The sequence below is a fragment of the Halyomorpha halys genome, unplaced genomic scaffold, assembly GCF_000696795.3.
Source record: "Halyomorpha halys isolate HHAL.00 unplaced genomic scaffold, Hhal_1.1 Scaffold2077.1, whole genome shotgun sequence".
NCBI lineage: Eukaryota > Metazoa > Arthropoda > Insecta > Hemiptera > Pentatomidae > Halyomorpha > Halyomorpha halys.
Genome location: NW_027110586.1, coordinates 156,467 through 181,038, shown reverse-complemented (window position 1 = coordinate 181,038; position 24,572 = coordinate 156,467). Strand labels below are relative to the sequence as shown.

Sequence of the window (24,572 nt, the reverse complement as noted above, 5' to 3'; positions counted from 1 at the left end):
ATTCTTCTAATATCGCAATATTCTTAACCTTCTAACTACTAAAAGCGGTGCGAGAATATTGTGCCTAGCAGAGACAAGGCTGGAGTACTGACATCACGAGATGATTTTGTGGCATTTTTTTTTTGTTGTAGTTTAACATCGTCGATATATTGTCAAAAAGATATAGGTCCTTACATTAATTTATCGTTTTGATTCCCCAACCCTAAACACAGCTCATATATATGTGGCTCTAGCACTGCAGGACATTCATCATTGTCCACATATTGTAGCTGGAGTCTTTAATGGATTAATTTTAATGCTGCATGGTTATCATATTATAAATGCAATAACCTTAACTGTTTCCATTAGTAAGATATTGCATTCTTTCAAAAGAACGCAATAAAAGTATACCAATTTTATACATCTTGTCTTCAGAGTATATATGTACCATGCATAACTAGCCTCCACTTGACAAAATAGTAAACAAACTAAGTAACTCATAGATAAAAAGAAAAATCAATTGAAATGATTAAGAATGAAGTGTATACATAGGTCATACAAACACTAATATCTGTAGAAAACTGAAAGAATATTTGTATACAATCTATGCAACTTTATATAGATTCAACATTAGTATATACATTAAAAAACATATTATTCAATTCCTCCCTGAGATTAATCAATCTAGTTCCAATTTTTCCTTCTCTTAATCTTAATTAACATCGTTAATTTTCTTTACAAATCTGCTGATGGAACTTTCAGTATACTTAGCTTTTGTAAGTATGATATTTATTTGCCTCTTTCATAATTGTGTATTCTTCTTTTACCAGATGGTGGACTTATGTCTATTCTCTGACAATAATCTCTCAGATTATTTTAAATATTGAATGGTAATAATTATTATTTACCATCTTGTAGCCTTTGGAATGGATCCTGCATGAAAACCAAATTTTACTAATGATGTCTCAAGTTTTAAAATAAATAATATAGCAACCAAAAGAAGAAGAATTCCATCCATTTTTTATTTAAATCATTGTTCATACTTCAACATTATTACTTCCATAACTAATGAAAATTATTATCCTTTTGGTGATAGAAAAACATTTTTGGAAAGATGAAATAGCGTGATTACAGCCAGCTATTTGTTATGAGGGAGGTACCATGAAGGCAAAGGTAGTGAGATATTGAAGGTATATTGTGCCTAGCATTGTTGGAGAAATTCCTTTATTTATTTAATATACTTTAATTGCATGTAAAGAAATTAAAAAATTAACTTCTCCTTTTATGTCACATTCTTTTAATTCACATTTTGTGCAACTGTACTCATTTATTGTATGAACTAGAAGTGTGTTGTTTAATCACCTCTCTTCTTCTCCATTCAATCCCAAAAATAGAATTATGGGAACTCATATAAAATTAATGTATGAATACCGCATTAATTTCATTATTAGATAAATAGACTCATTAGGAATTAAAATAAAGTCATAAAGGTTACAATAAATTTATGAGTACTAGGACTAAGACAATGTGTGAATAGGTCGGAACCTAAAAAGTATCAAGATCATAAGACTGATCATAGACATAGGATAATTGTTTTAATTAATTTATTGTAAGCATTTAATATAATAAGGATTAATTTGTGTGTATAAACCAATGTTTTGCAATATAAGAATGAACACAATGAGGAGAAAGGAAATAATTTTCCTTTTACATCTTCAAAATTAAGTATACTCAGGGGTTAAAAAAAAAAAATAAGAACATCTTTATATTATGAGATAAACCTTTTTATTCATTTATCATTCCATCATTGATACCTCATCATACCACTATTTCAACAAACATTACCATGCTTATAGAATGTAAATTTAATCTAAGCAACAGATTCATCATTTTTTAAGAATTGACATTTTGTAAACTCTTTATACAGCAATACCTCATTTTTATTTGTTTATTGAGTATTTGTTTTCAATTTCAATAACCCAGAGAAAGAAAATTTTCACTTGTTACCTGGTTTTTGATTATTGATTTATTTTTATTATTGATATTTATAAAAAAAAAAAAAATGAAATTTGTGTTGAAATAGCAGCACTGTATCATATAAATAAAAAAAATGATCTCACAAAATGTCTAATATGTTCCATTTGATATATTTTTTTACATCTAAATGTAAATGCAAGAAATTGAGTTGATGTTTCATAATAATAAGATAATATTTATTAATATACCATTAATGTATATGAATAACAATAAGTAATAAATTATGTGTCTAAAATCTTGATTCTTTTTTTTTTTTAGTAGTACATATTCTATATAACTTCCTTATTCCAAAAAGCTCCCCATCACAAATCTTTTTTAAGGCATTAAAATTCAAGAAAGCTGCTAAAAATACATTCTGTTTTGTTGACCCTTTCTCCAAGTCTTAAATTTATTTAAAGTTAGAATTTCAGTAAACTAAAAGGGGTTAATTAGTATTATCATCAACCAATATTCATTCCTCAATTAAGGTTTCCCCAGAGTTTAGATAAATAAAAATTTTATTGAGGAAAATTAAATTATATTAGAAAAAAATTGTGAGCAGCATAGCTCCATAGGGTCACATTTCTCCCCCTACTATTTGGAAAATAGTTGAAAATTGATATAATTGTTTCATTAATGCTTAGAAACAGCAAAATCGAGAAAGAAGAGCCATATAAATTAAAGCTCCCTAATGAACTTCTCCAATACCACATCAATTCACACACAAACCATATGAAAATCCTCTTGATATAACGAACTTTTGACTAAAATTCACCCCTTCTTTCCTGATAAAGTTCTTCCTATAAAACAGTCTAATTTACCGATTTTCAACACATTTGATCAGAAGAGGACCTCTGAAAATACCTAAATATATGAAGGGAGGAAGGGATGAAACATATATATCAGACATTTCTAAAGTACCTAAAACCGTATCCTAGGAGTTGTGAAACGGATATAAAATGGACCACCATCCTCTTCCGATTGGCATCAAAAAAGGTCAATGATTTATTATTTTCAGGAAAATACAGCAAAACCTATTTCAATAATAGTAAAAAAAACACATGGTATAATAATAATGTTGGCTCATGGTATGGTCGCTAGCATGGTGAAGTGGGTTTTTACATAATCCAATTGACCGGACATGGATGCTTTAGAACCTACCAGTACCACTTCAAACTGGACAACACCACAGAATGCCCTGGATATCAGACTGTCAAGGAAACCGCGGAGCACGTGTTTTTCACTTACATTCGCTTTGCAGCAGAAAGAAATGAATTGGAGAGAGTTTGTGGAGGACGCATCACTCCTGAAAACGTGGTGAGCTATATGCTCCTCTAAAACCAGCATTGGAACGCAGTGAAGAGATTCACCACAGTCGTCCTCAAGAGGTTGAGAGAGGACTAGAAGACGTTAGTAGCATGGAAACGTAAAAACCATACAAAGAAAGCGAGGCGGCACTCAGCCATTTTCCTCCATGAAGTAATGCTTAGCGGCGGTCCCGTGGAGAGGAATGAACAGGTATAGGGCGGTGGTTTTAGTGGGTAAAAATCCCACACACGGATAGGTACGGGGCTATCCGTTTCTTTTGAAGATTTCCACCGACCCTCGTAAAAAAACAAAACAAAAAAAAAAACACACAGCTTGCTGACTATAAAACTGAGGCAGTGTTTATACACTGTCTCAGTGAACCAGTAGAGAACTGAGGGAGATGGTCGGTCTCACCCTCGGGGAGTTCGATATCTTATCCAAGCCATCTATTAGATATCTTGGGGTGCTAATTGACGTCAGACTTCGGTTCACAGCAAGTACACTCTTTGTGTCATTCGAGCTTTTCGCACTGTATCCTTCGATCCTGTGTGTGTGTCATCGCAGATATGCTTCCGATAAATCTTTTGGCAGATAAACGCAGTCGGATCTTCCTCAGGAAACGAGAAGAACCAAATGTTCACTGGACTACATTAGCCAAACAGGAAATTTAGACTCTTGAAAAATGACAGAGACACTGGAATGTCTCGTCTTCTGGAAGATGGACCCATCGTGTGGTTCTCGATTTATCAGATTTGATATCCCAGAAACATGGGAAGGTAGATTATTCTCACACAAATGCTTACAAGGCATGGTTGCTTCAGGTCCTACTTAGCCCGCTTCAAACTGGAAGACAGACAATCGTGTCCAACTTGTGATTCCTTAAACGAAACAGTAGAACATTCGTTCTTATGCGGTCCAGGTTTTACTGAAGAAAAAGAAGAGCAAGGCATAAAACTTGGCAAAAAAAAACAATGCCGGAAAACTTAGTGCTTTGATGATGAATACGCAGGAGAATTGAAGTGCTGCAGCAGACTATGCAGCACAAATTGGTAGAAAGCTCAGAGCACAAGAGCGAGAAATAAGAGGCCAGGCAATGGCTTAGTAAGATGTACAACGAATATGTAGGTAGATAGCCCTTCTGCTCCGTGAAGTAATGCTTGTTTTAATAGTTGTCATTTTTGTTTCAATCAGACAGCCCTGCAAAGTGGGGCGAAACGTTGGTTAACAATAAACAGTTTTCTTTTACTATGTTGGTACCTTTATTGACCGCCACCCGGATTATCTTCCTACGATCTACTTCATAGGTCAACTATATTCTTCCAATATGAAACTTTTGTTTTATTTGCTTTATGAATAAAAAGCTTCCCTAACTTTCATAATGAGGAAGCAATACAAACTATTTGAATTTATTTTTATTTTTGGTATAATGATTTCAATAATAATTATATTTTTCTTCTATCTTCAAATGAGGCAGAGATATGAATGCATGAATTCTCTAAGTGGTTACCATTTTGAAACAAAATGTTAAATAGCAATGTAGTGTCCCGAGGATCATCCTCGGGTGATCTGTGACTTTAGGGCCAAACTAAAAAAAAAAAAGGAAAGAAGGGGAATAATATGTCTGATAGACTTGGAAAAAAGGTTTGGACGTTGAATGAACGGATTTTTTTAGTTCAATTTTTGGACACTATGCATTTATAAACGTAAAAAACAAATTACACAACATATAATAATAGCTCAAAAACGGTAGGGTCCAATATCAAACAATATGCTGCTCTGAGATGCACTTTAAAAAAAAATCTATTCAACAGACAATGATCTATAACTCAGTAGATTATATTAGACCTATTAACATTAAACTAGCCAATTTGTTAGTGTTACTTATCAACTGACAATGGTGGGGCACATACAGAAAACGATGCTTGGTGGATAAAGGAGGGGAGAGATGCGTAATGGCAATAATTTTCCTGCCAACCCCCAATTCTTCTGTCTTCTCTCTACTTACTTGGTTAACTCTGCTTGCAGTTTAGTGTTTAACTTTAAACGGTGAAACGTACTTGTATAGATTTACTCTTTCCCTCCTTAACCACCGGCAAACTCATCTTAGACAGACCTTACCACAATACTTCCCAGGATATAGCAGACCCAACGATCTCACCTAAAAATACTTTTCGGTCAATAAAAGGATATTTGCATTCATCATGTGTGTGTGTATATAAATATATATTCATTTTACTAATTATGTATATCTTGTAATAAATTTGTAAATATACTATTAGGAGAGCATAATAAAAAAAACATGCCGAATGGTTTTGAAGGCCATGAGAATCCGATTAACATAACTCACATTAACACTTCTCCTGTAGATTAAATTTGGTGTAGTTTGATAGTGGTCATGGGACTTCTAAACGCCTAACTTAACAACCTCATAAAATCAGTGGCGCCGGTTCGATTTCTATCTAGGTGTGTTGACTTTTATATCGTGGCGGTCCCACAGATTGAAAACTCGACCGTGCCACTCTGGTCAGAATAGTAATAATATAGGATATCAGAAAAGACTAGGAAGGGTGTAAAAAAAAAATTAAATCTGTTATATTAAAGGTATTACCATTTTTGGTTGCGTAGTAGCATCATGGATATCCGGTTAACTCAATAAATAAGTTATATCTAAAATATTTCTTTAAGAACAAAATCATACAGTGAAAAGAAAATTTCCTTTTTTTGACGGGAAGTAAGTTTAAGTGAACCATCCTTAAAAATGACTCCAATACTTTTTTTTTCTTCCAGAAATACTATTCACAAGCAAGCAAAGGTGTAAAAGCTAAATTTTCTATAATCTATGTGTTTAATATCGGAACCATACCATTTTTTTGTACTTATATACTAAATAATGTGATTATTGATATGCATATAAATATATTATTTAAGATCTTGGTTCAGCCAATCATAAATAACTATATTTTGGTTAAAATATAGTTGGTTGTTATCGAGTGATTCTCAATATCCTCACGCAAAGTATATATCGCTAAATTAGAAAAATTACCTCTTTGGAACTAACAGCGTAAACACGTGGGTAAGGTAGTGAAGAAGAAGTTATTCAGAAAGAAGAAGTGTTTAGGTTCGGGTGTCACCATTCTTATTGTTTACTAGTGAATGTGATTGATTTTTTGTCATGTTACGGAGACAGGCAAGACTCCGGAGGGAGTATCTTTATCGCAAAGCTATCGAAGATAAAAAGAAAGCTATTCAAGACAAAAAGGATAGGATAAAACAAAGTCTTGATACTGGAACACTAATTGACACGAATTTAAGGAAGCAGGCTTTAAAGCTGGTTGATAACTTACAATGGGAAGACCAAGGCCCGAAACTAGCAGCTACTATTGGTACTGAAGAAGGAGGAACCTGTCTGAATCATGAAGATGATGAATATAGGTGGGCTGGTGCTTTTGATCCTAAAATAATGGTTACTACTTCAAGAGATCCATCATCACGGCTGAAGATGTTTGCAAAAGAAGTTAGACTGATATTTCCTAATGCTCAAAGAATGAACAGAGGAAATTATGAAATGAAACAACTTATTCATGCTTGTCGTGCCAATAATGTAACAGACTTCATAGTTTTACATGAACATAGAGGTATTCCAGACAATATGGTTATTTGTCATCTCCCCTATGGGCCAACAGCATATTTCAACATTTCTGATGTTACCATGAGGCATGATATACCTAATATTGGAACTGTTTCAGAACAGTATCCACACTTAATATTTCATAATTTTAAAACTAAATTGGGTCTTCGAACTATGAACATTTTAAAGTTTCTCTTTCCAGTCCCTAAAGAAGAAAGTAAGCGTGTTATAACATTTGCTAATCATGATGATTATATTGCATTTCGCCACCATGTCTACAAGAAGGTATGTAATTTGTTCTGATTTATTTTTTTTTCGTATTTGTTGCTATTGCTTAAAAGAGTTTATGTCTAATAATAGTTCATATCTATTAGGTAATATTAATTATAAATTCTATACACAAGGATCAACTTTAATAGTTGAAATTAAAATATAGGTACATACATTTAAGTAAAATACACATATTACCTCTCCTAAACTATATTTGTGTTGTTATACTAGATTTTTATTGTAATTTGCTATAAAAAATCTCAAAAATGAAAGATTATTCAAAATGATAGTTAACTATACAAAGCGGCTCAACCCTCCTTTTTATTTACCATACAATTATGTTCTCCCATTGATGATAAAAATTGATGTCTGAATTTGTTTAATGGTTCTTAATGGCAGAATAAAATATTTTGTCTGGTAGATAAAATAGGGGCTCAGGCTCCTTCTTTTATTTATTGAATACTCTTCATAAGTTTTCGGGCACACATTCCATGTGCAGTGTAATCAATATGATCTTGGCTGAGAAGCCACGCAGACCTAACACTTGTGAAATAATACCATGCTATTTTAAAATATGATATATAATATACCGTCTTGTAATTCATTTAAAAAAATTAGAATTTACAAGGATTGTTGTAAACTATATGGAACTTGAATTTTTTTTCTTTAGTCCATTTTTTCTTCTAAATTTTGATTATTATTTTTATAGAATCCAACTCACTATTCTTTATATTACTTTTCATTTATTTAATTAAAAATTAATTTTCATTTTTCATTCCAGGTAGACGGTGGTAATATTGAATTAAGTGAAGTAGGACCAAGATTCCTTCTTAAGTTATATGAAATAAAAATGGGCACTCTTGACACAATAGAGACAGCCAACCCTGAATGGGTCCTCAGGCCATACATGAATACAGCAGCCAAAAGACGATTTTTATCTGAAGAAGATGGATGGGCTCAAGATGAAATTGTTGATAAATAATATGTTTATTATTTTTTATTGCCATGAAATGCTATTTTAAAGTAGCCTAAAAAGCATTTTGTACATAAATATTCCTTGTCTTTTGTACCTAAATATACGTTGTAAATAAATATATTATTATTGGAATGAAATGTTATTTTAAAATAACCTATGAAGCCATTTGTATATAAATATACCCATTTTTTAAAGATTTTATTCATCTAAAACATTCTAATATCTACCTTCAATGTACAGGCTTTAAGGTTCCTAAATGATTATATTCAGGTAATTACTGATGTTAAAATATTATTAACTGACTTCCAAAAAAGTAGAGATGATTTTCAGTTCCTGATCAGATCTGTGTGATTTGTTTTTATTATAAAATGGTCCATGTCCAGGATAAAATAGTTCCATAAAAATTTCATCAGGATTCAAAGGAAACTTGTAGAGACTGAGAGTGTGACTCCTTGACAAACAAAACTAATCACTCTTAGTAAGTTTATTTTAGGTGAAAGTTTACATTTTTAAAAACGTATTTTTTTATTTAAAACACATTTTCCCACCTGTGGCCCATTCAATTGACAATTAGTAAACATTAATACTTTTAAAAAATCTGATTAATTAAAAAACAACTGGTTGGGGTGGGCTGCACCCCTTTTAGAATAAAGTATTTCTCTCTTTTGTCTGTAACACCTAAACACAATTAAAAAAAGTGATAATCAATCGACAAAGAATGTAATGTTCTCTAATTGGTTGTATTATAGTAATTGCTCTAGGATATCCCATTTATGAATCACAGGTGAAAAAAAAAGATACTTGCAATTTTGTTTTGTTACTTTATCAAACTAATTTTTTGCATAGTAAATGATTGAGTACCCAGCACTAGAAATGCATTTATTTATTGACTCATATATAATAATACTATATCTCTCATTTCGGTAAAATTTGAAAATATTGTGGTTTTCTGGTAAATGACAGTTTACTACCATACTACTTGACAATTATTATGTTATATCACTCATTTAATACAGAATATTTTAACTTGTAGACTGCTCTTTAATTTATTATACCGTAACGTTTTCAGTAAGATGTACTGTTTAGAAGTTATTTGAGAAAAACATCTAGATTATTACTTTGTCAAATAATTACCTTCTTGGTTATAGTATTAGGACCACCAGAAATGAGTTGCGGTGCTAAGTATGGTAGATACTATTTTTTGAAATTATTCAGAGATAAATTCTTTATGCATTAGCAGGTTTCTAGACTGCTAGCACCACTTTTTAAAGAGAGATAATTTTATATTCAGAAAAAAGAATAAAGAAAAAAAAAGAATTTTTTTAAGTAACCTCCAAATCAACCTGAGCATTTAAATATTTATTTTATTTATATATGTATATATAGTTGACCGTAAAAACTGATACATAGGAAGATGGTCAGGGTTGTGGTCAAGGGAGAAACAAAAATAGTTGTAAACTATTTTTCTTTCTCCTTTGACCGCAACCCTGACCATCTTCCTATATATTTATTTTATAATATCAGTACGATAGCCCACCACAACACTTAAGTTATTATGTTTTCCCTGCGAGATAAGTGTTGACACCTTAGCAATTGTCTAATGACAACTTGAGTTAGAAGAAATTTCTTTGTAGAATATTAATTTCTTGACATTTTTTAATCAACTTTCTGTTTTGGAGACAAAATGGTAAAACAGGTTAAAGAAATATTTTTTTCTATTGATACAGTTAGTTTTGTTAAAAATATATATATCAAATATTAATTTTCTAAAAAGAATACTCTTTTCTTCCAACTCCATTTATCATTAACCAATTGTTTGTCAAGATGTTTTGTTTTGTATGTAAAATATTTCTGTCTTTTAATTGTTACTTGCATACATTTTTGAAGTTGGTTTTTTTTTTTTAATTAATTCATTGTTTCTTATGTATTAACAGAAATAATTCTTTTATTTATTATTATTTTTTTAAATTTTTCATATCACTATATTATCTGAAAATAAATAAACTATATGTATTAATGGTCTATAACTATAATAAACTGATTGTAAACCTAGAGAAGAAGTTTAAAACAACTTAAGCTGTATTTTTCTTTTTAAATTTATTGTCAATTAAATGTCCCAAAATTGTTACAGATTACCATAAGGAATAATAATTAATTTTATTGTAGTTTGATGAGGCATTCTCTTTTAAAGGGACTTGTGAGGTATGAACCAGCCGTGGAATTGGTTTTATGAAAATCATAGCATAAAACTACGTGACATTTGATTTGCCTGTAAAGTATTCCTAGAAGAATGGCTTATAGAACCGTTAACATAGCTGAAAAATAAGAATTACCCAAATTTTCACAACACTGAATATGAATGAAAATTAGTTTCATTTAAAGATCAATACAGGCAGTAAAGAAACTCAAAAATGAATTAAAAAAATGTATCTCTGTATGGAAGATGATCATTATTTTTATATGTGAAACTTAGAAGTGTTATAGAAAAATCAATGTTGGGGATTTGAAAAAAATATTTTTATCTAATAAATTATTAAATGGATAGGTACTAACATTGTAGAGCAACCTAAGATTATGCCAAAAAAAAAAAATTCAGAAAAATCAAACTCATGTTTTTTTGCGTGTTTGAAAAAAAGGAAGAAGAGAAAAAAAATAAATAAAATAGAAATAATGACAATAATAGAATTTATAACAGGATGTCCTGCAGCAGCCTGGGCTTCAGTCTTCACATTGTGGTTGGGTTTGCCAAGTTGTAGGTCACTGCTCCTTTAACTGTCTGTTACAGGGAGTGGAACTTCATGAACCTTTTTTTATGTAATTCTCCATTGACTCTGTTGGTAATCTCCGATGCAATTGGCTATTTCTTACAAACCAAGGAGCATCCACTGCAACTCAAAGGACTTTATTTTGAAGAGATCATAATTTTTTCCTTTTTGTAAAGAATGCCGCTCCCCAGACTTCACAGCAATACATCAGCAGTGGCCTGAGAATTGTTTTAAAAATAACAATAGTCGTTTCTGGTTTTAATTTGGATTTTCTATTTAGGATAGGATATAGCATTGCTAACCTTCCGTAGGTTTGAGTTAGTATGATGTTGATATGGTGATTTCAAGTCAGGAGGCCATTGAGGTGAATTTCCAGGTATTTTACTGTTTCACTGGCAGGATTTCATTTTTACCTGTGGAGTGATTCACATGAACTTTGTGGAGTAACGGCATAGATTTTTCTGAGGGTAGAATGGGAACTAACAAACACCAGGAAAGAACCCTTACAAAATATGTGACAGGACACTCCCATGGCCCAACCCGGTTTTTAATCTACCTCCATGAGGACATACTGGTATTTGGTTGGGGGAACAAGTCTGGCAAGTGGGCCTAGTGGTCCTTTTTGCCAACCCCTGGTGGTTACCTGAGGTGCCGCTGCGTACTAACCAAGGTGAGAGTGTCAAGATTCATTTTTCAGGACTGCTGAAAAATAACTATTAACTGCCTCAGGTGGGAATCGAACCCACAACGTTCCGAACCGCGCGCTATGGGACCTACGCCCAAACCCACATGACTATCGCGTCCCCACGAGGATATAACGGTCTACCGAGCCGCTATGGGTGTTTCATGGGGTCCCTACTGTGGGTAGGTTGTACGAGGACATAACAGCCTACCCACAGTAGGGGCCCCAACAACACCCACGAGGACTTAAAGATATTTTTTCTCCCTCTTTGTTTAATCTTAATTTTAATTTTGTAATGGTTATAAGTTTAGTTAATTTCCTTTTTTTTTTCTAGTTTGTAAATTTGGTTTTCAAATGTTTTCATTTCATTATGTTGAATTACTCAAAATATAGCAGTGAAAACATTTGGCAGTTCATTTATTTTATTTTCAGTACTATTCACAGTTGGGTAGCAAAGGTTTCTTTAGAACCCCTACCCGCCATAACAACTATCTTCTAAACCAAATCAATTTTAGAAAGATAAAGAAAATTAGTATTTGGATTCATATTTACTTTAATAAAGCCAAGTATTCAGTGCAGATTCTCATTAACTATTTATTAAATATAAATAATTCAAAAACTTTACTGCCCCTGAAACATTTCAGATTCTCATTTGAATCCCAATGGAATTGTCTACAGAAGTAAGCAAAAAAAAACTAAATCTTACCAATATTGGCTATGATTTTTTGTTTTTATTTTGCATTAAAAGTGGTAAGGAAAGTCATGTGTGTGTACTTATCAGATTTTTTTTTGGTCTGGTATGACGATTCCAAAAAACATTTTTATTGTTTGTTATTTGCTGATATAATAAATAATAAACCATTGTGTAATAATTTTCAGTGTTTTTCAGAACAGAATAGAATTGACTTTTGTTGCCAATGCTCTGTTATATAATTTAATTTAATTTTTTAAATATAATAATATAAGGCTTAGAGAGCTTATAAGTTTAATGTTGATACCACTAACAGTCGCTTTCTGAATACTTCTGTCTATTGACTCCTTTCAAAACCTAAATCAATAACTTTTAAGTATCTATATATTTTAAGAAAAATTATACCATTCTAGGAGAGAGGTGTAGCTGTCTGGTCCATTTCTTTGTTTATTGCCTATTCCTTGGTTTTGTGGAAGGAATAAATTGACTACTCCAAAATTTGTGCTCTATCAACTTTTTTCATGATTTATACTGTTATTTACAAAGTGTGTCAAAGGAACTTTAGGCATACATTTATTTTTTAAAGCAATCTAAGCTGTTTACCTACTGGTTGCTGAAAACTAAGGAAGGATTTAATTTTTAACTTTGTCTTTTTGTCTTTAACTTTTTGTTGGTCACCATAAGCTAATTAATATATATTTTTTTAATGTATGCCTTTATATCTTTCATTCAATTAATTAAAATGATATATTTCTATTTAAAACTTACATAAATATTACTAATTTATGGTAGTGCTTCTAATACATTCTCACTTTCAAACATGTCTCGATAACAGATTTTTATTTTAATACACAAAAAGAATATACTCTACAAGGCTCTTGTTGTAACAATAACAGTTATGGGAGTAAATTTAAGTCTATTATTTTTAACAAGGTTTTATTGGTACGTTTAAAAACTATAATTCTTCTGTAGTTGGAAGAATCCAGAATGTTATCATATCCAGAAGACCTCTCTTCCACTGACTCGGCATATTTTCTTTAATCCAGATGTGAGAATGTTGCAGAAGACTCTTTGAAACTCTCCACTGCCAAACTTCAGAAATTCAGCTGAAATCCTGGAACTTTCTAGTTACTTAGAGTGTTATCAACCTCAATAAAATTTCCCATGGCTGGTAAAATTATTAAGTCATCTGAATTTCCTGGATCTTCATTCAAGAGCCTACTAAAGTAACTTGATCTTTTGTCCAGTATATTATCTTTTGTATAAATATGGATCTCTTTCCATTCTCCTTCTTGCATTCCTTGATCCATGGTTTGAATGATGCTCTGCTTGGTTAACTTTTTTAACAAAATTATAAAAAAAAAAAAATAAAAAAAAAAAATAAGAAAAACAAAAAGAAAACTCATAGATAGAAAAACAAAGAAGAAATAAAGCATAAAATAATGGGATATAATATGTGTAAGTGATTAAGAAAGACAATATACCAAATGCGTGGGGATACAGAGAAATGTAAATTATAATAGAAAATTAATAATAAAGTAATTAATATAAGTACACTTAAGAAGGTAACACATGAATATAAATTAAAAGATAAGATACATGAATATAAATGAAACAGGAAGGATAGAAAATATAAAAATAATTAAATAAGTGGTGAGAATTTAGAGAAACAAGAATAAAAGATATGACAAGAAAGTGGGCTTCTGAAATGCAGAACAAAGTGAAAAGAAGTATTATGAGGGTTTTATTATGTTCAAAATGTGTGGATATGTAAGGGAGAAAGTCTTTATCAACTTTATGATTGACGGATTTCTCAGTTAAATTTATGTAAATAGACTCTGAGATGAAATGTTTTGTGTGGTTGGGGACAGTGGCAAGAATGGAAGGACTATCGAAATTAAAAGTATGATTCAGGTTTAATGTGTAATTTAGATGTAAGTGGATTACAGGAGTTGATGGAAGTTTTTTGCTGGGAAATGCGGTTATTTTAATTTTTTTTTTTTATAATTTTGTAAATATTTCTTCTCCCCCTCTAATATGTATATTACCAGTTATTGTTTACTTAATTAAAAAATTTTTTTATAATATTTACTTTAAAATTATTTCCATTATTATGTGGCCTCCTAAACTGCCATTCCCACTTCTCCCAATACAAACGGCTCACTCTGACTTTGACTTCTGTCAAAACAGGTATGAATTCTTTCTCATCATTTGATTTTATTCTTTTCTTTTTTCATCTCTTAATTTGTACTTTCTTTAATATTTCTTCTCTTATTTTATCTCATCATTTGATTTTATTCTTTTCTTTTTTCATCTCTTAATTTGTACTTTCTTTAATATTTAGTCTCTTATTTTATCTCTTATATATCTGTTACTATTACCGTTTTCATTTACTGTTTACAACTTTTAATTTTTCTTATTAAATTTTACTTTTCATTGTATACCCCTGTTATTTTCCACTTAGATTTTTTTTTTTTTTTTGTAACTATGTCAAGTGTTTGTATCTTTTTTAGCCCTGACGAACCCATGCAACATGAGGCGAAACGTTGGCTCAATAAAAATAGTATACCCATTTACTATTTGAGTTTTTTTTACCGCACCCGGACCATATTCCATTCATCTATACACACAGTCAATCAACAATCTTCCAGTTTTTTTATTTTCTCTTACTGTCCAAGAACTGCTCTAGTGCCTATCTAATTTAACACTTCTTAATCATGTTTTTCTATGTCTTGTGTTTTGCTATCTTCATCAACGCAAGGGTCCTCTTTGGAGACAGTCTTTGTTCCCATAATTCCCTGTAGTCAATTATAAGACTCCCTACCTATTTTGATAGAATCCCTCATGACCACTTTCTTGTCCCTATTGGGGCAACAAGCAATCGATTGTCCAATCCAGCTGATTTCAAAAGGCCTCCTTTCCATCATCTGGTAATATCCCAGGTAATATATAGAATTTAACAGCAGAAATATAATAAAAGAATTTACCTGCTAATCTAATAATGCAAATACTTTTAGTGACCATAATAAAACCACTCATTAATTAATAAAGAATGATGGTTTGGGTGGTGTTAAAAAAAAAGTTGCTTGCTTAAAATAGTGCAAGAACTATTTATTATACACCAACACTTTGCCCTTTATTGCATATGGCAGGAGCTGAATGATAAGAAATGATATTTTATTCCTATCATGATATCATGTCCTTTGATATGATATGTATATACATGTGGTCAACAAAGGGCAAAATATTGGTGTATAATGAATAGTTGTAATATTTTGAGCAACTATTTTTTCTCACTACCCAGCCTATCTTCCTACAATAATACAATTTTTAATAGTGAATTGTCATCTGGATCATATGAAATAAGAGATCAAGCTAAGCTAAGCTATCGAACTTTAAAATACTCTATTAATTTCAATGACTATTAAAATATCATTTTCTACATATTAAAAAACAACAACTCTTCAACGATAGGAGTAACTATTTAAATGAAGAAAATTTTGAAAAATATTTAATTGTAAATTATAATTATAAAAAGGTTCGAATTGAAAAACAATTAATTATTATCCAATAATTCTAATCAAATAAGATTTAAAGTAATTTTTTAATTTTTAAGAATTATTTAATCATAAAACCAGTCTTAGCAAAAATTTATTTATAAAATGTGTACCTATTTTAAATTACTTATATGTTTTTCTTTCTAACTTTATAAATTACAACTATGCCTCTTAATTAAATAAAGCAATTTTGACAATAATTACTTTTGCATGATTCTGAAATTTATCATTTATATATCACTGTAGATTTTACAGGAGTTTTAATTCTTTTCCTGCCTCTTCTGTGGCATATTTTAATCTTCTATTCTGCTCATAAATTCGGTTTGTTGTAATGAGGTTTTAATTATACCAAAGGGTATTTAATTTTTATGTAAGGGTAGAAGAATAAAAATGAAAATATGTTATAATTTAATTTACCGTAACCCTGATTTTAATGTTGGTATTATTATTCTTTTAGATTACGAAAATATTTCTTAAATAATCATTTAAATTTCTTTAAGAGCGATGAATTCCGTGATAATTTATAATTTTAAGGGACAATTGCTTACTTCCTTCTATCAAACTTAGATAGTAGTGTAAGCTTCTACCGATAAGCGCTGCTAGTCTTAAGTAAACTAAGATGGCCGTTGAATTGGAATTAACTGTGTTTATTTTTCAATTTTTAATTTTCGTATTTTGTTTCTAAAATCTAATTATTTTGGAATTGAAGTAATGAGATAGTTGATGTGAAAGTGCGCGTAGCACCTGTTTAAGGCCTCATGTGCCATACGAGAAGACTGCAACATAAGACTGAAGACGACGATAGTAAAGACTGAGTCCAGGTTAGTAAGTGAAAGTTTTTTTCGTTTATATCAATAAAATATTGTTTATTCTCCCCCTTTTTTTATAATGTTTAAGTCATGGTACAATGTTTGTGTGAATGGGCAGATGCAACCAAGTAAACAAGTATTCCGTTCTGTATTGCTCTACTTAAATTTACTACATCTTTCGATTATTTCTAATTTTTTTTGTTATTTAACTAGTAAATACCATTATATGAACTGTTAATATAAGTTAAAAGTATTTTTAGATTGATGAAAAGGATTGTATAAGTAATCATTGCTCGTTTTGTTTTTACTGATAGTGATATCAGGACGTCATGTTTTAAAGTGACATTTAGTTAAAAGTTGGTGTTAATAGCATAGTAGGTGTTCATATAACTTGTTTGGGTTTAAATAATACAAACTACGATTTCAACTTAAATGTGCGAGTTGTGTCCTTTGTATAGTTCATAAAATTGTACGTTAGATGGCTGCTGTGTTCAGAGACTCAGTTGTTTTGTTATTTTCATATTTATTCAATAACTTATTTGTTTATTTTTATGTATGTATTGTCAACCAACGGGAAAACTGATTTAATGTAGTTGCTCTATCATTTTAAGGACTTAGTCAAGTCATTTACTTGGTTAATTTACAGATCTCACAATTTATTTCTTGTGCATATAACATCTAGTGGTGTAACAATTAATACAATATAAAATTAAAACAATTGTATTATTCTTTTGTTTAATCAAATATTTTTTGTTTTGTTTAACTGTTCGATATTGTAGAATTCAAAAATATTGTTAAGAAAGTTCCTGTCTGTTCCTGCAGGTACTGATAAATTGGTGTATTTTAATAATGATTCTTAATTTTTTCTAAATGTGGTTTACTCTGAGTCTTCAGTGATAATATTTTTCGTAACCAATAAGTAACACCGTTGTTTTGGTTATTATAAGACAATTTCTTGAAAATAGACTTCACTCTGACCTTGTAACATTTCAAGGTTGTTAATTCTTTTCTAAATAAAACTGATTGTGGTGTTGACAATGCCTGCTTATGTAGGTGTTAAGGAAGTAAGTTGGTATAAATTTTACTCGGTATTCAGGTGATTTCTTGTAACACAGTATCAGTATTTGACAGATTCTTATCATATTCTATCACTGCTATCATATTCAGTATCCATAAGGTGGCTTAATAATTTATATTTAACTCGGTATTACCTGATGTATATCTGCCACTTGTAACGTATGTACACAGAAACAAATAATTTACTAACTAAATATCAGAATAATCATGTAATTATTGTATTTTGTTGATCAAATTTTATTTAATTGTAGTGAAAGTAGTTTAAATTTATATTATATAACTAACTAGATTAATTTATAATCATTATTGCATAAAGTATTGTTGAAAAATATAGACTATTTTTTATTAATTAAAGTTTATATGTGACTGTTTCTGATTCCATTCTAACCCTTACATAAAAAAAAAATCTTAGATGTGTTTTTTAGAATTTTGTTTAAGTTCAGAGAGGACATCTAATGTAATATCACTAAATAACTGCAAGTTTAGTAGTAAAAGTTTTTGTTTGAGGTTTTGAAATTTGGTGTATTGAAAGATTTTTCTCCTCATTTGTGTGTTGAAATAAATTTTTAGAATATCATTGAAATATTCATTAATATTAATATTAATTAATCATAATTAATATTAATGTTAATATTAATTAATGATAATTAATATTAATGTTAATATTAATTAATGATAATTAATATTAATGTTAATATTAATTAATATTAATATTAACTTATCATAATTAATATTAATATTAATCTATTTTACTATGTTGTAAATTGTAATGTAAATTAGACTGAGATATTAATCTAATTTTCTCCAAAATCAATGTCTTTCCAACCCAAAATATATTTTATTTGAGAACTTAAAGAAATTAAATAAGAACTTAGTAATTAGAAAGATAATAAAGTTGGATTATAGATAAATTTTCTGAATTTCATCTCTGATTAAATTTCACTTTATGCTCCATATTCAGTTTTAGAGTGCTTATGTTTTATTTAATAATTTCTGTTATCTATTCTTATGATTTTTATTTAGGATCTATCAAAACTAATTTATGCATAGTTTTTTTTAATATCCTTTGCATTAAATACTGTTGTGTTTTATTTATTATCTATATGAAACCACTGCTGAAGACCTTCTTAAATTTTATTGAAGCAAAATAATATTTTTGGACATTTCATATCAAGTTATTTAGATCATATGCGTGTAGAATGAATATTTCATTTTTGTGTTAATATATCTTTTTTAGTTCTAATCATTCTCATCTGGTATAAAATGTATTCACTATTGTTTCAATTGGTCGTTATTTCTTCATAATTTTTTTTTAATCTGTTATTATGTTTTATATTACCAAGTTAAACTTATTGGTTACTAGTTTTGCTTGCTTTATACTTTTGATCATTGCCATAGGTTTACTTTATGATACGCATTAGGTGGAAATTTTAATGGCTTTAATGATTAGTGAAGTATTTAAAAAACATAGCTAAAATAAAATAGTTAATAGTTTTATTGGATTGTTTTGCCACTTAGGTTCAAAGTTAAAGTAATAAAAGTGTAATTTCAATTGTGCTCAATTTATTTCTCTGTAATCAGTTCTTTACAATAAAAAGTCCGTTATTTCTTTATGTTATGTTTTAAAATGTGTGTTTATGTTTAATATATTTATTTCATTATTAAATTTTTTTTTTCAGGAAGCTGGTATAATTACATTTTTATTTATATGTATACTTTTGCCTAGCCCATTATTGGCCGTTATTTACGAAGTTCTTGTTGAAGTTTTATTATTAAAATTGCTATTAATTTGCATATTCTCAAGTCCTCTTAGTATTATTATCTCTTTCGGGATATTAATTTTTATGTAAATTAATATGCATATTATTCATTGATTGTATTGGTATTTTAAAATAATTTCTTTCTTTTTTTTTTTCTTTTAATGAGATTCAAGGGGTGGTCGTCTGTTTTAGCGCCCGGAACCCTCGCATGTGTTGCGGGTCAGAATTGCATGTTGGCATGAGCTATTCTCGTTGGTATACCATGATAGTCAAGTATGCTAAATTTTAGGTTTAATGTTTACACGTTTACATCGTCTCTTATTTGTTTTTACTTTTGATAAATCCAAATAGTTACTTTTAATTAATTAAAAACCCAATCAGCAATAGAATACGAAAAATACATTTTTCAACATCAAAATGCTTTATAAATAATTTAAGCAATAATTAAGTCAAGTCACATTGATTTAAAAAATTAATATCAATATCTTATAATTTTACAATTCAAGATTTGGTTAGTGGTCGTAAATTTGTATAGGAAACGAAGATATTTAATTAATTTTTGTTATAAATTCAAAATTTTGATCTACTTGAAACGAAATTTGATTACTGTAGTTTATTTTATTGAAATATCTATATTTCTTCACTTTGTTTTATGGGATTACAAATAAAATGTTAGGTAGTAATGTGCCATCACAAAATTTTGGGGTGTCGAAATTGAAATAAAATAAATAAACTGCTCACAAAGTCATGTGGGCCACATATAAAAATTAAGGGGCGACTTATTTGTTCAATGATAATTAAGAAAAAATACTAATTTGAATTTTACAATATAATTTTTTAAAAAACTAATAATATTTTCTGCTTTTACCCAATCTTTAGTAGGGTGTTGTAGCTCTTCCGATTCGAATTAAAGATTCACATCGATGTTTTATACTGTTTATATTAATCAAAATGTTGAAGCAAAGATACTTAGTGAGCCCATTGCTCACTTTGTATGTGTGGAGGATCATTTTAGCCAACTCGATTATGCGAAGGCAATGTAGCTGTAGCTGGTGTAAAATGTTATCGTGTTCGAAACACACTCTGTACTTATGTCGGGTGAACTAGCAGGTCAGTTCATATATATGATTTTTTTTTTAACTATACTATATTCAACCATCGTTACCCTATGAGGTCGAACGTTATCATCAACAAGGAATTTTAAAGTAAAAAAATGGAAAATAACAGCCTTCTGACATTGTCCAGCTATGTTTGGTCCAGGTCCTTATTCCTGAACAATATCAGCTGAGTTTTTCGATTATTTGATACCTAGGACCTGACCATTACCGAATTTTCTCCCTAAGATCGTATTGACCTTAAATATACCTGCTACCTCCTGACTCTAAAAGATTGGTTCCCTAGCAGTGGTCCGCGGGAGGTTCCAGCAACACATATTTTGTCTGGATTTTAGAATTGTTTTATTGTTTACCTTTTCTAATGTTTGAGAGTTGGTCGTAAGGTTTTAACTGGTAAATGCTTTTTAAAGTGCTTCAGAGTGCTCTTTTAAGCAATATGACTTTCAAATATTTTCTTGGGAGGTGAGGACATTCTTTTGCCTCCCTGTCAGAAATGGGGAGGCCCATACATAGTTCAATTTTTTGGCTTAGTGATCCGCAGAGTTCTACGGGTTGCCAACCATTACTCTAAAAAGTCAATCATGATGAAGAACCAGAAACTCCATGAGAGAACTGATTTTTTTTAAAATTTTTATATTGTATTATATTGTCATTCTTAGGGGACCAAGTGTCCTTGAATAAAGATAGATTTTTTCAATTCCATAACTCTCAACGTATAACAAAGATATATACCCTTATAGAATCATTCTGGGGGAGCTAGATAGCTCAGTGTGTTAGGAATTATACAACTATCTCCCTGGCACGGATTCGAATCTGACTGTTAAGGTAATTATTTATTCAGTTCTGTGTGTCAACCATGTGGGTTCGGTATTCTTGATCATGGACAGATCACCTCCTTGCCCAACCGTTGTTCAGGAAACAATGCTCTCTTAAACAGCACTGAACTGATCCATGTCTGATGGGTTGCAGTGTGACAGATATTTTTTTTTATATACCTTATCGTATTTCATATAAGAAGTGATAAGTGATTTGGTAAATAATTTTGTTTTTCTAAGGTTATATATTAATGATATTCTTTAATTTTTGACCTCAGGATATTTATTTATTTTTTTAAATTTAACTCAATTAATTTTCTTCACTACTTTATAAGAGTAAATGATTTTATTGTGTTATTTCTTTACCTTGTTCTGTCATTTGAATATGTAAATATCAAAATAAATAACATGCATTTTAACAATAAAGGACATTTTACACCATAGATTTAATGAAAAAGAACATATAGCCATAAGCAACGGTAAAAGGTATAAACGGTAATAAGGTAAAATGAAAAAGTTGGACCGTCTCCAAACTATTATTCTCCATATAAGACTTGCTTCATACCATAAATGAGAAAAAGACCTATGACAGAACGAGAACTAATCGGTAACCGAACTAAAGAAGCTGCAGAACTTAACAAACATATAACTAGTCCATCGCCGCGCTAACCGGGGGACATATTCACGGTCCTATTATTGCATGGTCGGATCGGGATATTCAGTTAGGAGATTATTTTCACCGATACATAGCGTTGAAATAACTTTTAATTTAAAAACCAATTCAATTTATAGTTTTGTTTTGCTTTTAAGATGTTATTATTAAGGTATCCATGTATGTTCATAGCCCCAAATATATAAGAGAACTTAGGGGTACCTCTTCTAATATTAATGTGGGAGAGCAACCAAGTCTACAAAAACTTCACCCTGAGTGTGGAGTTACTCAGTTTCTGATTTCTTGTAAACTTCGGACGGAGTAAATGGAGATTGAGGTAATTTCAATCGACTTCAGTCATCAGGCCTTCCAGGCCTTCAGTCATCAGTTCCAATAATTCTTAAATACCTATATTTGGCCGCTCTGTGTGGCTTTTCATTTTGATGTTACTGGTATTACAACCTTCAGATTCATGCGCTCTGAAAGCGATGAAGATAGACAGTGCTGTAATATAATTTATTAAAATAGATTTTATGTCTGACGAATACAATTAGCCTTGAAGTGTAATCACTTATTGATAGAATTATCGCTAAGAATAGAAGTAAATAAAAACAACGGTGGCGCTCAATTTTATTGAAATAAATCATGTTTATTCTTTAATGGTTGGAGAAATAAGTGAGATATTGATTGGTCGAAGTCCTTTTAAAGGCTTAATATTTTAATTAAGGTGTTAGAATCAAATAGAATTCTAAATTAATTTAGCCGAGATTCTCAAGAACAAAGTTTCTTTACAAACTAGGTAATCTTCTATCTTATCGATTCAGGCCTAATCATGATTAATTTGCTGTTAGTTCAGATTATTAATTAGATTTTTATTAAAGTAATTGTTCAGTTTATAACTTCAATCTGTTATTCACTCATTTCTTGAAAAGCTATACCTAAAACAGATTATAAGCCTTTAAGAATTTTCGTTTTAGGTCACGAATTTGTATTAACGTTAGGTTAGTTGGCTAATAATAATGTCAAGCTTTTATTTCAGTATAGGACTCCAATGGGAGTCTTGGCCGAAAAAAAGCTTTTATTTAATAATTAAATATATTCATAAATAAAAATATACGTGTGTGTTCGTATGTTTAATTTTATATCCAAAACTACCCAGCGTTTTGATTTGTACACCTACCATTGGGGTTTGAGTGTGGTAGTAGCATCGTGCACTGTGATGATAGCATGTCGATAGGTGCAGTGGTATGGGAGATATGAGGGCAGATATTGGTTTACCTTGGCCATTTTTACTGCACTGTTGTTTTTAGGCTAGGTGAATTATAAATAAGGTGTGAAACAGGTACAATCGAAAATCAACGTGGGTGAAATATCGAGAGACTAGTTAAAACAACATTGAAATGCACAATTATAATTATTAATTTAGGAACTTACGTTTTGCGATAAAGTAAAAAAAAAAAAAAAAAAACAACGTAAAAACTACTCCGTTCCCATGATTTAGTCTCTTTTACCCTGAAGAACGCCTACAAAATAAATCGAAACTTTAAACAATTTTTTACTATCTGTTTAATTCACATAATCCTAATTCACTTATACCTCCTAAAAATACAAGAAAATAATACGTGGGCTACCACACTTTTTTGATCATCAACCCCTAATAATTTTCTAAATCTCTTGCCGACCTCTATGAAAAATTAAGTTAAAAAGAAAATAACTTTAGTTTTTCTTTAATGATTTATTTTATTTACAATCGCATTCTAATTGAAAATCTTATATACAGAATTGTTGTCAGTAAATTTGCTATTGAATAGCATTGGTATCAATAGACCTTCATCATCAGAGGTGTGTCGGTCAGAAGCGAACGTATCGAAAAGACCTTATCTTCGAAAGAATTTGTCCGAATTGAACGTGTTGTCAAAATATACATGGTCACTGAATCTGTCTGCTTTGCGTTGGAGGAGGGGGGGGGAGGAGAGGGTCGCGGTGTCTGTCCTCTGTGGGGAATCACCTAGTCGACTTCGGTAACTGTGAATGGTTGAACCCCCTACACTCCTCCCAAAAACGTCATTGACTCATCTTGCCACCTGTAAAAAACTGGCTTGTTGTTGTTGATTGTTGCTTAAAGGCGTAAAACCCTCTGGTCATCAACGCCTATGGCATGATAAAAGTAAAAAAAATAAAAAATATAGAAATAAAAAAAAATAATAAAAAAAAATAAAAAAATGAAATAAGTAAAAAACACACACACAAAAAAAAATCGAAGAGGAATTATAATTTATAAAGAAGGCGATGTGCTTTTAAAAATTTTAAAACACTCGTGTAATTTTAGCTTCCTCATCTGCGAGAGCTTCGGATAAATTTGGGGTCAGTCCTATCCTATTTATTGTTGGCAAATAGTGAGTACACTCTTCAAAAATATGTCTAATCGTAAGAATGGACTGACAATATTTGTACGTTGGAGGTGGCAGTTTT

General features: G+C 30.4%; 1 protein-coding gene and 1 long non-coding RNA gene across 3 annotated transcripts in view; both read left to right on the top strand.

Moving 5' to 3' along the window:
• Positions 1 to 6,348: 6,348 nt before the first annotated feature.
• Positions 6,349 to 8,378, top strand: LOC106691098 (U3 small nucleolar ribonucleoprotein protein IMP4). The gene is made up of 2 exons (XM_014436758.3): positions 6,349 to 7,216; positions 7,983 to 8,378. Exons 1-2 carry the CDS (start codon positions 6,476 to 6,478, stop codon positions 8,181 to 8,183), a joined length of 942 nt encoding a protein of 313 aa, XP_014292244.1. The 5' UTR covers positions 6,349 to 6,475; the 3' UTR covers positions 8,184 to 8,378.
• Positions 8,379 to 16,486: 8,108 nt separating this feature from the next.
• Positions 16,487 to 24,572, top strand: part of LOC136796089 (uncharacterized) — a 129,229-nt gene continuing 121,143 nt past the window's right edge. For both annotated transcript variants that reach the window (XR_010843786.1, XR_010843785.1), the window contains exon 1: positions 16,487 to 16,693. This is a non-coding gene — a long non-coding RNA (uncharacterized lncRNA). The remainder of the gene's footprint in view (positions 16,694 to 24,572) is intronic.